At 34.3% G+C, this 14013-nt stretch overlaps 1 protein-coding gene across 1 annotated transcript; it reads right to left on the bottom strand.

Moving 5' to 3' along the window:
- Nucleotides 1-5: 5 nt before the first annotated feature.
- LOC127158135 (carcinoembryonic antigen-related cell adhesion molecule 5-like) lies at nucleotides 6-11893 on the bottom strand (the record flags this gene model as incomplete). Its single annotated transcript, XM_051101293.1, has 7 exons — nucleotides 11608-11893; nucleotides 10872-11135; nucleotides 9368-9646; nucleotides 4024-4287; nucleotides 1406-1669; nucleotides 478-753; nucleotides 6-275 (listed from the first exon to the last, which is right to left on the bottom strand). Coding segments are annotated over exons 1-7 (1774 nt in total), but the record flags the coding sequence as incomplete, so codon positions are not given.
- Between the last annotated feature and the right edge of the window lie 2120 nt (nucleotides 11894-14013).

The following is a 14013-nucleotide window of genomic DNA, read 5'->3' as shown; positions in this document are numbered from 1 at the left end:
ACCTGTAACATTTACCCACAGTGCATCACTGTATTGTGTGTAGTAGACTGGTTTCCCTCTTCCAGCTCTACACCAGTACTGGCCTCCATCAGACACTGAATCAATCTTCACTCTGTAGGAGTTTGTTTCTGTCTTTGTCTCAGAGTTCGGTGTGTGTTTGTACCAGTAAAAGTCCCATCCAGTGGACGGATCCATGCGACAGATCAAAGTCACTGTGTTTCCTGTCAGTGCAGCTCCTGCAGGATCTGATGTGAGTTCAGGCTTTGGCTTTAGACCTGCAGGAGAACAAGAACAGATTCAGATCATGAAAAGTCAGAGTTCAGCTGTGTGAGACAAATCAGCATTTGTCTGCATCAGAAAAATAATAATTCTGGCATTGATGCATTTAGCACATTACAATTTGCCTAAAAAGTCACTTAACTATATATATATGGACATAGTACAGTACCTTTAAGAGAACAATAATATTAAACTCACCCTTCACTGAGAGAGAAACAGCAGAGCTTGTTTGTGATGAAACTGATCTTCCATATATGTGTCCTTTACATGTGTACTGACCCTCATCAGATGTTTTAGATTGTACAATAGTGAGAGTGTTTCCATTTACAGTGTGATGCTCAGACACTTTAGTGCTGCTTTTATACCACTCATATCTCCAGTTACTGTGAGACTCAATCACACACTTCAGATTGACTGTCTCTCCAGTGAATACAGGACTGTCTGGTGTCACAGTCAGTGTAGATGTGGGTAAATCTGTGAAAATATCAAAACCATGAAGTGACTAAAACAGCACTTACAGTGAAAAATATTTTGTAAATGTGGTAAAAAACTGTAATTCATTATTTTATGTTTCATGTGAGTTGTTGTGTTTTGCTCAGGCTCCGTCACGTCCTCAGACAAACACCTCTGACTCTCCATAGAAGGCAGAATGAAGCTACTGGTGAAGGAGAGCTGAAGACCTCCAACTACAACCTCATATGAGGAGCAACTGAATCTCAATCAACTTCAACAGACTATCTGAAGACTTCATGAACTTATTTAACGTCATAATCTGTAAGTCACCTCATTCTCTCTGACTTCAGTACAAAACTCATCTGTATTGAATTCTCTCACTCAAGTCCATTTCTATTCTTATAACAGTCATGAATTTCACCTGTAACCATAGCGACAGTGACTACAGTAAATACCAAAGATGTCGATGCCTATAACAATGGAAAGTTTTGTTCACAAAAACACACACAAGACATGTAGTATTGTATCTAAACAGAATAATGACAGAATAATAAAAAGTGAATTGCATCAGTCCTCATATAAGAACAGATCTTACTGCTACAAAAAGCACATGAAAACTGAGCTAAAAAATATTGATTTAAATAAGTATTAAACAGTGAATATGAACACTCACCTGATACAGTCAGTGTAACAGCAGCACTGATGTCTGATCTCTGTGAGTCTGGTCTCTCTCCTCTACAGCTGTATTCACCACTATCAGACACAGATGTGATGGTGTAGACTCTCTCAGTGACGTGTCTGATGACTGAACCATCTTTAAACCAGCTGTATGTCCACTGAATGTTTCCTCCTCCCTGTATGTCACATGTGAGAGTGACTGTCTCTCCTCTGAACACACGCTGATCTGGCGTCACCTTCACTACAGGTTTTGGTCTCACTGTATTAATACACATACGAGTTAATACTGACTGAAACAGCATCACAGTCTCATGAACAATGTTATGAACATTTATTTTATTTGTTTATACATTGTTTTATTCATTATCTTTAACAACTTTTGTATAAATTGTTGTGTTTTGCTTTTGTCCTGTCATTAGTTTTCTGATCTGAGTGTTTTTGAGGAGGCTCTGGCTCCATCACGTCCTCAGACAAACACCTCTGACTCTCCATAGAAAGCAGAATGAAGCTCCTGGTGAAGGAGAGCTGAAGACCTCCAACTACAACCTCATATGAGGAGCAACTGAATCTCAATCAACTCAATCAACAGACTATCTGAAGACTTCATGAACTCATTTAACATCATTATCTGTAAGTCACCTCATTCTCTCTGACTTCAGTACAAAACTCATCTGTATTGAATTCTCTCACTCAAGTCATTTTAGTCATGAATATCACCTGTAACCACAGTGACTACAGTAAATATTAGTTAATAATATTGTGTAATGATTCACTCATGTCATGATTTGGTTTGATACTCGATACTGATCTCAATATATGAAGTTCTCATGATACTTTAAACAAAACAAAAATAGAGTTAAAATGTCAAGTTTTATTTTTTAATTATTACATCTCAGGCATTTGATAAAGAGTTAACAAAAATAAAGTTTCTTAAAATTCTAAATTTGGAGTTAGGGGAGTGCGGGGCACAACCTAACACTTTTTGAATCTCTCAGTTTGTGTAAATCCATGTGGGATTCAGAGTATAATTTTTATCCATGTTATTTTCACACTTGTCTAGTACAAATGTGTAGCTTTGTTTCATAAATACAGTGTGTACGTTTTTTGTTATTTACCTCAAAAGAAAGAAAGTGAAAAGTGACAACATGTCTCACAGGCACATAGTAACATAACCATTAACAGCTTAAAATGTTGTCTTAAAAAATAAAATACAAACTAGAATATATTATAAAATAATAAAACTAAAAAATATTATAAAATAATAAAATTATACTTTTTTTTTTTCAAATAAAATAATTTTTGAGGTTCACAATGAACACATTGCAGCCATGTGTGGGGTGGCTATGAACTCAAAACAGTTATACAGTATAGTTGAAAACAATGTGTGCAAACAGATGAAACACATTCAGACATTCAGAAAAACACTTCCCTCCCTCCACACACAGCTCTCATAGAACACCAGACACATAAACGAGCCAAAATGCTTTACATTTCTTGAAATAATAATTTCTCAACATTAAACATCGATTGTCAGTCTTTATTCACCTGTTTCTTGTGGTTTCTTATTAACATCCATAAAAGTAAATAGTGAAAATTACATTGCTAATGTCATAGAAAAGCATAGTTTAATAATAGCGGGGCAGATTGTAACGCAGTGTTACAAGAGTTAACAGTTGGCTTATTTATTTACTTATATATTTATTTTTGAAAAATGTAACAAGAGATTGAAACTTCAGATATGAAATCAATAGATAATAATAATAATAATAATAATAATAATAATAATATTCCAGTCACCATCGAGTCAGAACATCTTTGGAGTTCATCACTCTTCAGACCCGGAAGAACGTGATTGTAATTCCAAAACCACCACTGCTCCAAACCATCAAGACTTTCACCCGAGACTGCATTCGGACACTTGCTCAATGACCAAGGCAATGCAAGTATCGTACATTTAACTAAACAAAACAGAGGTTTAGTATAAGCTGTAGACAGCACTGATGGTTTCACTCAGGTGGTTAACTGACTCTTTTCATAGCTTCATTTCCTTGTCTGTCTCTAACTGCTTCTCACTGACCATTCCCCCATGTATGTGTTTCATGTTTGTTTGTTGTTAGTTTAGTTTAGATTAGTTATGTGTTAGTCCTTCGTTAATAAAACTCTTGTGCACAAATTACATAAGTTTTGATTCTGATCCTGCCTTGCAAATTAATGTCCCTTTACGATTCTGATTCAAGCTACATGCTCTAATGCAATGGTACTTTAAGAAAGTTATTTTCTGTGGCCAAGAAAATATCATTTCTTAGAGTTGATATAAAAATTATACTGAATGTTCGCTGGGCGAACAGAGTAGTTGATGGAAAATTAATTCTGCTACAGTTACTACTGGCAGTTGATATAAATAATTGTAATTAATCATAATTAATTGTAATTAATTATATACATTTCCCTTTGAGCTAAATCACGACAGTGTGAACATGTCTTAAAAAGTGAATTATTTTATTCTTATACAGATGTGAGATGTGGATGATACAGAAGAGTAGAAAAAAAAGTGTTGAGTCACAAAAAAAATGATTAAATGAGTATTAAACAGATGTGAATATGAACACTCACCTGATACAGTCAGTGTAACAGCAGCACTGATGTCTGATCTCTGTGAGTCTGATCTCTCTCCTCTACAGCTGTATTCACCACTATCAGACACAGATGTGATGGTGTAGACTCTCTCAGTGACGTGTCTGATGACTGAACCATCTTTAAACCAGCTGTATGTCCACTGAATGTTTCCTCCTCCCTGTATGTCACATGTGAGAGTGACTGTCTCTCCTCTGAACACACGCTGATCTGGCGTCACCTTCACTACAGGTTTTGGTCTCTCTGTATTAATACACATATGAGTAAATATTGACTGAAACAGCATCACAGTCTCATGATCAATGTTATGAACATATGAGAAAAAAATACTGCATTCAATTTAAGATCTGGTTTGCTTATGGTTTGTATTAACTACATCAAAACTGTTAATGGCAAAAACTAAATAAAACATTGATATCCAGGCTACATGTATGTTATTTTGTATTCATTTATCACATGCATCAATTGTACAATATTTACATAATTTAAGAGTGTAAAAAGAGTGCTGAACATGACGTGATCATGAGACAGATTGAACTGTTTGTCGTTGCATGAAGTGTTTTTTTTTGCATACTAAAAAATCAGCAGGCAGAATACAATGCTCCAAAAATAGTAAAAATAGGGCACAATGTATTGTATTAAGTTGAAGAAATTTTACAGGTGTTTATTACTGTACTTTGTATTTTACACTGGATTGCATTGTGTATCAATCAATTTTTATTTTTTATACCAACCTTTATATTCAGATGATTTACTATACCATTTTGCTTTATGCAATACGTGTTTAAAATGTCTATAAAGGTGTTTTCCCATTATATACAATGTATCTAATTTGCATATTAATGTGTTTTTGGGGCAACGCATAATGAAAAAAATAAGTTTACACTCTAAAAACTGCTGGGTTAAAAACAACCTAGCGCTGGATAATATATGGAGATACTCAGCAGTTGGGTTAAATGTTCTTCTGGGTAGTAACCCAGTCGCTGGGTATGTCCATATTTTACCCAGAACTAGGTTGTTTTTAACCCAGCAGTTTTTAGGGTGTACTAATGAGAATAATAATTGGCAAGATTTTCATACTATCTTTTCACAGGTATATTGATATATAATTTATTTCTCTATTGTTGTGTCTCTCAAAACATGCTGTAAGTCCTTGTAGTTCTCTGACACATGGACATATGTGACCCTGGACCACAAAACCAGTCTTAAGTCACTGGGGTATATTTGTAGCAATACATTGTTAGGGTCAAAATGATAGATTTTTCTTTTATGCCAAAAATCATTAGGAAATTAAGTAAAGATCATGTTCCATGAAGATATTTTGTAAATTTCCTACTGTAAATATATCAAAACGTAATTTTTGATTAGTAATATGCATTGCAAAGAACTTAATTTGAGAAACTTTAAAGGCAATTTTCTCAATATTGTTTTGCACCCTCAGATTCCATATACTGAAATAGTTGTATCTCGACCAAATATTGTTCTATCCTAACTGTAGCTGGCGGTGGGTTATGGGTCAGTTATGAGTTATGAATGATGTATTTCTGGTTTTAGTTGTTAATATTTATATTGTGTATTGTTTCATAATTTCATGATTTAAATGTGTATTTCTGTGTATGTGTGTTGATTTTCTAATTTTGTTGGTATGGTATCTGTTTTTGTTAAATTCCTAAGTTTGACTAAGTTGAATGTCACGTGATCCTTCTGATTAACTTAACCTGGAAGCGTTTGCACATACTCAATGACCAGACTTGAATTCAGACATGTATGTTACAGCTCTTTACTATTCTACTGCTGGTTACGAGGCCAACACGCTAAATGCGTTAATGTATTGTATATTTTTTATGTGTTGATGTCCTTCAATTTGTTGTGTATAAAGTTATGTTTTTCTTTTTTTTTCTTTTTTTTTTAATGTAGTTTTCACGGTGTTCCATATCCAGAAAATAAAACCTTTGGACATCAGTATTGGAAGCGTGGACTGTTTTAATTACCAGCGAGTAGTTACGCTAACAAACCATATATCGATGGAAAGCTTATCTATTCAGCTTTCAGATGATGTATAAAGCTCAATTTTGAAAAACTGACACTTACGACCGGTTTTGTGGTCCAGGGTCACATACAGGGGCGTCGCTAGGGCTAATCATTCGGGGCTCGAACCCCGAAAGTTTTTACTCCAGCCCCGAATGTTTTTTTGTATGGCCCTATGATTTCCATGGAATTTGTCAAAGTTTGAATGAATGAATCAAAAGTTGGTCATCAAACTTAAATCAAGTCGCGATATGGACTAGTATCTGTAAATATTATGCCGCAAAAGACTATTTAAATATGAATCCTGCATGTTCGAACGTGTCTTTTTATGAATGAACGGCGCGGATGTGCGGTTTCGTTTCCTATACTGACGCGCGCAGTGATTTCAGCGTCTGCCGTTTCACTAAATGAGGACATAAATACATTAACAACATCTCCAGAACTGCTCTGAGAGTCACTTCATGAGCACTTGACTGTTTCATTTGAGTAGCGTCAAATATACACACAGAAATTTAAAGGTATTCACGGCCAGTGTTGGGAAGGTTACCTTGGAAATGTAATAGGTTACAGATTACAAGTTACTTGATTTAAAATGTAATAAGTAGTGTAACTTTTCAATTACTTTATTAAAGTAATGTAACTTATTACTTTTAATTACTTTTTGATTACTTTTCTAAGTTTCTAATATTTTCAACTGTTAATCATTTTGGAAACATTTAAACCAGGCAGAGTTAACCTTACAGCAGCACTCAACACTGATTACTGTCAGACTTTCAAAATCCTTTATCACTTGAATTAAGGTTATAATAAGTAAGGGATAACATACATTTTTATTTTGCGATAACAGCTGGCTGAATGTACATTTTCTTACTTATTACACAGCCGCTTGATAGATTATTTAGATGTTTCGTGTCAAAATTATTAGACATGAAACACTGATCTGAGTTGAAATATTTGAGCGCAAAGCTTCCGTGAAGAAATCAGTTGCTAGCAAACGGCAAGTTCAAACTAGACATTTTAGGGATACAGTGCAGTCATACCAGTTTTCTTATACAACATTTCACCACAAAAATAATTAAGTAGTAGTACTAGTTTGTTAGTTTTTTTTTATAATCCATTGCAGTGTACAAAAAATATATAAATAAATAAAAAAATAAATAAATGGCAGCAGCTTCGTTTGTATGAAACAATAGAGCAAGTCCATGATACCAGGATGACAGAATTAAGAAATTGTCCACATAATATTGAATTAAGCTTTAATATTTTATTAGCTAACCAAACGCAAAGCTTCTGCCAGGAAAAAGTATGACTTAAGTTGCCCCGAATGAGCTGTATAATAATTAAACACAGCCACAAATTCAAACTTTTTTTTTTTTTTTACATATATTTTGGGGCTTTTTATGTCTTTTATTGTGATAGGACAGTAGAGAGATGACAGGAAAGAGCTGGGAGGAGAGAGGGGCGCGGGACCGGCAAAGGACCTCGAGACGGGAATCGAACTCGGGTCACCGTGAGCACAGTTGCGCTATATGTCATAACAAGATCATAACATAAAAAACATCATAACAAGAAATAGTTTAATAGCTATGATACTGGGGTTTGAAATTAAATGTTTGCATAGTTATGACAGAAAACACTAGCATCTAACAATGCCTTGGAAAAAATAAAAAATAAAGTTTATGCATAAACCCAAATGGGAAATAAAACAGTTATCAAATAAGCATGTGTCCTATTCTGTGTCCTAAACTCCTGAAACATTGGCGTCTAATTTTAGAGCAGTCAATGCAATTTATGAAAGAAGTCAATTAAATCTGTAAGTGGGGGTGAGTGTGTGAAAAAATTCAGATGTAACCCCCTTTGTAATCACTGGCATTTTTCAAAAGTAACTGTAATTTAATTACACATTTTTTCTCAGTAACTGTAACTAATTACAATTACATTTATTTTGTAATTAAATTACGTAATTCCGTTACATGTAACTAGTTACTCCCCAACACTGTTCACGGCAACCTGTTAAAGTAAAAGTTAACTATATTAATCATTCAGTATAATGCACGTGCCTACTACTACTACTACTACTACTACTACTACTACTACTACTACTAGTAATTAATAAAAATTTATACAAAAATTTCACACAATAGTTCTTCCATGTTTTACATTTTAATAGTAAATCCCCTTTATTTGCCAAAAATAAAATATAATTTTCATTAAAAGATCAATTAGATCAATATTTTATAACTTCATCTGATAACCAGAAAAATACACAACACTGAATTCCATAAGGCTATTGTAAAAATAAATAAAAGTTGGTTTTATGCATTCAAATAAACAGACATGCTATATTTGGTAGCAATAAAACGTAAAGTGAGAAAAAATAAAACATTTCATAGGGTCCTAAACATGTAATTTTTCTTAACTTTTGATAAATTGTATAAGATTCATGGTTTTAATTAACTACACATGATTAATTACATTTTGATTAATAAAATTAAATTTAACCATTGAAACAAAGACCAGAAAAATGAAAACAGAAAACAGAATTTGAAAAAAATAAAATAAAATGGAATTTGGGGGGAAAAAAATAGGGCCCTCTTTTTGCATGCAACTATATATTTGTTACAGTTATAAATACATTTTCAATGTATTATTTTATTTGTCTAACATATTTTTGTAATGTTATAATTTTGCTATAATACTTTGATATGTTTGTTATTTGAAGTGATTACTATTTACTACTGTTAATAGTGGGACAAGGTCTTTAACCACCGGTTTTAAGCCCCCGGACCCACCTAGAAGGATCCAGGTTCAACCACTTGTGTCTAACAAAATCTTATGTGAGCATGATGTGAGCTCCCACCCACTACCACTACCCCTGATGCTTTGGCACCAGCCCCGGATGTTTTAAGATCCTAGAAACGCCCCTGGTCACATATATGAATTCAATGCCCCATTTCATAACAGAAAGTCATACTTTGATATGAAACCCCATGACATGTTGATTTATGACAAACCATTTGAACCATTAGTCAGATTTAAATGACAAAATAGCATCATATTTCTATAAGCATGTTTAATTTGATCACTAAATTAATGTCAGTCAGTTTAGAGACCAAGGAGAGGGAGAGTTAATGGGGAAACTTACAAAAATTTGGTATCTCTGAAAAGTGTTGAATGTGCTTCTTTACAGGACATCCAGAATTAAAACTGAGGCATGTGAGATCTCAGAATTCAACTACGATATAATGTCCTCTACAGAGGCCAAAACTCCATATCAGGAAGATATTTAACTCACCCGTCACAGAGAGAGAAACAGCAGAGCTTGATTGTGATGAGTTTGGTTTTCCATCTCTCTGTCCTTTACACGTGTACTGACCCGCATCAGACTTTTTAACTCCTCTGATAGTGAAAGTGTCTCTGTTTACAGTGTGATGCTCAGACACTTTAGTGCTGCCTTTATACCACTCATATCTCCAGTCACTGTGATCAGGCTTTATCTTACACTTCAGATTGACTGTCTCTCCAGTGAATACAGGACTGTCTGGTGACACAGTCAGTGTAGATGTGGGTAAATCTGTAAAGAACAAAAAAAACAAACAAACAAAAAAAAAACATTATATAGTTATATTGTAATATTGTTTTATAAAACAAAATTATATTGTTATATTGTAATATTGTTTTATAAATGTGTTAACAAAACCATGTTGTTTTCATTTTTTCATCCATGTTATTTTCACATTTGTCTAATACAAATATGTAGCTTTGTTTCATAATTACAGTGTAATTACAGTATTTACAGTATTTATTTATTTATTTATTTATTATAAAACAACCACATAATCTTAGACGTAAGTGTACTTTTCAAAATTAGTGTTAAAACAGTTGCTCAACAGGGATAGCTAGTATGTTTGATTAGCATAGCGTCAAACATGACAATTTACTTGAGTTTACTTTTTTTACTCTTACTTGAGACATATTATTTTACAGTATTTATGTAGCAATACTTTTACTTCAGTAAAATTTTTTTATTATTCTTTCCACAACTGAATGTGATCATCAACACTAAACCGCATATAAATGAAAACTAATGTTAGTGAGTGAAATGTTGATTCAGGAAGTGGTAAAGGACTGTACAGTTTTTGTAGTGCTGATGGAAGTCATCTACTGCATCTGTGTTTTGATAATAATACTGAATATGATCCAGTTGTAGTATTTAATAAAAACGTGATTTTCTCAGGGTTTTTTTTTTTTTTTTTTTTTTTTTTTTTTTTAGAAGGTCTGTTCTATATTTTGGTGTACTGCATGTTCAAATATTCATACAACAAAATATTCTGGGGGCCATTAAATGTTGAAAATCATCAAAAATGCTGCTGGTGGCTGGACATTTAATAAAAAAAAAAAAAAAAAATGCTTGTGGGGAAAGAGTTAAAAGCTAATAATGAAAATACAAAATGAAAATAAATAATTTTAAAAATAAAAATGAAGAGCTGATGAACAATTAAAACATTAACAACACATCAGAATGTATCCTGCTTTAAAGAACAAAGCATTTGAAGTGGCAGATGATTAAACTACAGTGCACGTTCATATTAAACCAAACATAATTATTCACTGGTGTGGACACTATTTTTTTTTTTTTTTTATTGTTATTTCCTTGGTGTGAACATGTCTTAAAAAGTGAATTATTTCATTCTTATACAGGATGAGATGTGGATGATACAGAAGAGTAGAAAAAAAAGTGTTGAGCCACAAAAAATTGATTAAATGAGTATTAAACAGATGTGAATATGAACACTCACCTGATACAGTCAGTGTAACAGCAGCACTGATGTCTGATCTCTGTGAGTCTGATCTCTCTCCTCTACAGCTGTATTCACCACTATCAGACACAGATGTGATGGTGTAGACTCTCTCAGTGACGTGTCTGATGACTGAACCATCTTTAAACCAGCTGTATGTCCACTGAATGTTTCCTCCTCCCTGTATGTCACATGTGAGAGTGACTGTCTCTCCTCTGAACACACGCTGATCTGGCGTCACCTTCACTACAGGTTTTGGTCTCTCTGTATTAATACACATATGAGCAGATATTGACTGAAACTGTTATAAACTGTTGTAAACTCAAAACACTCCTTATGAGAGAAACACTTAGATTAAAGATCTGGTTTGCTTTTAGTTTGTATTAATTGCGCCAAAAATATTTGTAATATTGGTGAAAACTAAATGAAACTTTCATATTCATATCCAGTCTATTTTTTTTTTACACATCAGCTGCAGACTGTAAAACATTTACATGAATAAGGAGTGTAAAAAGTGTGCTGAATTAATCTTGCAGTTTGCTGATGCCAAGTGACAATTTGAATAGTTTATTGTTGCATAATTTGATCACTTTCTATTAAGAAATAAGCAAAATACAATATTCTGAGCTGAATTTGGTAAGCAGTAAGACATTTATTCCCATTCTCAACAAAACCAGTTCAGACGACTGAATGTGTGACAGTACAGTGAGTTTAGGAGGAATGAAATTCAACTCACCCGTTACAGTGAGAGAAACTTTAGAGCTTGATTGTGATGATTTTGGTCTTTCATCTCTCTGTCCTCTACACCAGTACTGATCCTGATCAGACTCAGTAGCTCCTCTGATAGTGAGAGTGTTTTTGTTTACAGTGTAATGATCAGACGTCTGTAACATTACACTGTCTGTGCCTTTATACCACTCATATCTCCAGTTACTGTAAGACTCAATCACACACTTCAGATTGACTGTCTCTCCAGTGAATACAGGACTGTCTGGTGTCACAGTCAGTGTAGATGTGGGTAAATCTGTAAAGAAAATACAAAACATTAAGTGACTCAAACAGCACTTACAGTTATACTGTAATATTGTTTTATAAATGTGTTACAAAACTATGTTGTTTATACATTATTTTATTCATTATCTTTAACAACTTTTGTATAATTTGTTGTGTTTTGCTTTTGTCCTGTCATTAGTTTTCTGATCTGAGTGTTTTTGAGGAGGCTCTGGCTCCGTCACGTCCTCAGACAAACACCTCTGACTCTCCATAGAAAGCAGAATGAAGCTCCTGGTGAAGGAGAGCTGAAGACCTCCAACTACAACCTCATATGAGGAGCAACTGAATCTCAATCAACTTCAACAGACTATCTGAAGACTTCATGAACTCATTTAACATCATTATCTGTAAGTCACCTCATTCTCTCTGACTTCAGTACAAAACTCATCTGTATTGAATTCTCTCACTCAAGTCATTTTAGTCATGAATATCACCTGTAACCACAGTGACTACAGTAAATATTAGTTAATAATATTGTGTAATGATTCACTCATGTCATGATTTGGTTTGATACTCGATACTGATCTCAATATATGAAGTTCTCATGATACTTTAAACAAAACAAAAATAGAGTTAAAATGTCAAGTTTTATTTTTTAATTATTACATCTCAGGCATTTGATAAAGAGTTAACAAAAATAATGTTTATTAAAATTCTAAATTTGGAGTTAGGGGAGCGCGGGGAACAACCTAACACTTTTTGAATCTGTTATGAGTTTGTGTTATTCTGCCCTCTGGTGTTCTTTCTGTGTACTTGCTTGCATTTCAGATGGGTGTTCCTCCAGATAATTCACCGGACGCGGCGGTTGGTTCATCTCCTCAACCAACCAGAATAAAAGGACTACCCCAAACACCTTACAGACGCTTTTTGTGGCACCGCGTGCGTCTTTGTGTTGCGTCTCCGCTTCTCCATTCGACCTTTGTATATTTGAGTAACTTGTCAGAGAGAAAGAGCTCATCTACTGTTTTGCCTTGCTGTTGATATGACCTAAGCCTGTTTCGAATACGAGTTTGGATTCTGTTTCGGATTTGTTAGCCATCGATTTGTATATATATTACCCTTTGTAAATATTGTTGTAAATAGCACTTTCAACATATTAAGGGCTGTAGGAGGTTTGACGCCATTTCTTTTGTTTGTACATATTTTGCACTCTGTTTTTTTTTTTTTTTTTTTTTTTTTTTTTTTGGTTAGGGAGTTAGGAAAGGATTGTATATTTTATTTTCTTTCCTTCATCTGAAACAGGAGGCTATTTTGTTTAAAATTTTGGCTATTTTGTTTATTATTTTGGCATTGTCAACCTTTGAAGTGGGAAAAAGAAAATACGTTTTCCTAATCTCTCTGGTAGTGAGACTCATTTACTCACTTTTTGCTACGACACAGACCCCTAGACGGTCGTAACAAATCTCTCAGTTTGTGTAAATCCACGTGGGGTTAAGATAGGGCTGGGCGGTATAACTTTTCATACCGAATACCGGTGTTTTTTTTTTTTTTTTTTTTAATGATGTTCATTTTTCATATACCCCAATACCGGTGAGCGTGTGCGTACAAAGCGTCGGGAACACAGAGCGGTGGAACGTCCCGCCGCGGTACATTGTTTGAGAGGGGGATTGTTTTGCAGTGGTACCAAACAAGCTGTATGCGTCTGTGTGAGAGTGGTGGAAGCACGGTCTGTGTGCGTTGAGCGATGAACAGCATGGACGAAGAAAATGTCACAGACAAAGAGGAACTTCTTCCGAAAAGAGGAGCCATGTCGGTTGTGTGGAAACACCTCGGCTTTAAAAAAAATCTGACGTTGATCAAACAACCATCATATGTAAATGTTGTCGGGCAACAGGAGGCAACACAAGCAATTTGCTTCACCACCTCCGCCACAAACATGTCCTGGAATATGAAGAATGCATAAAACTAAGATCTGCATCCTCTTCCACATCTGCAAACGATAAAGTTGGCACTGGAACACAAAACGCGACTCAGACGTCATTCAAAGACGCGTTTACTAAGATTTTTAACTACGACAAGAAAAGCAAACGGTCTTGAATACAGTGTACTGTTCCTGTGGTTGAGCAATAGTATTATTTATGCAAGCTGC

Source organism: Labeo rohita, unplaced genomic scaffold (genome assembly GCF_022985175.1).
Source record: "Labeo rohita strain BAU-BD-2019 unplaced genomic scaffold, IGBB_LRoh.1.0 scaffold_1355, whole genome shotgun sequence".
NCBI lineage: Eukaryota > Metazoa > Chordata > Actinopteri > Cypriniformes > Cyprinidae > Labeo > Labeo rohita.
Note: the sequence above shows the minus strand (reverse complement) of the source record. Positions and strands in the feature narration are given on the sequence as shown.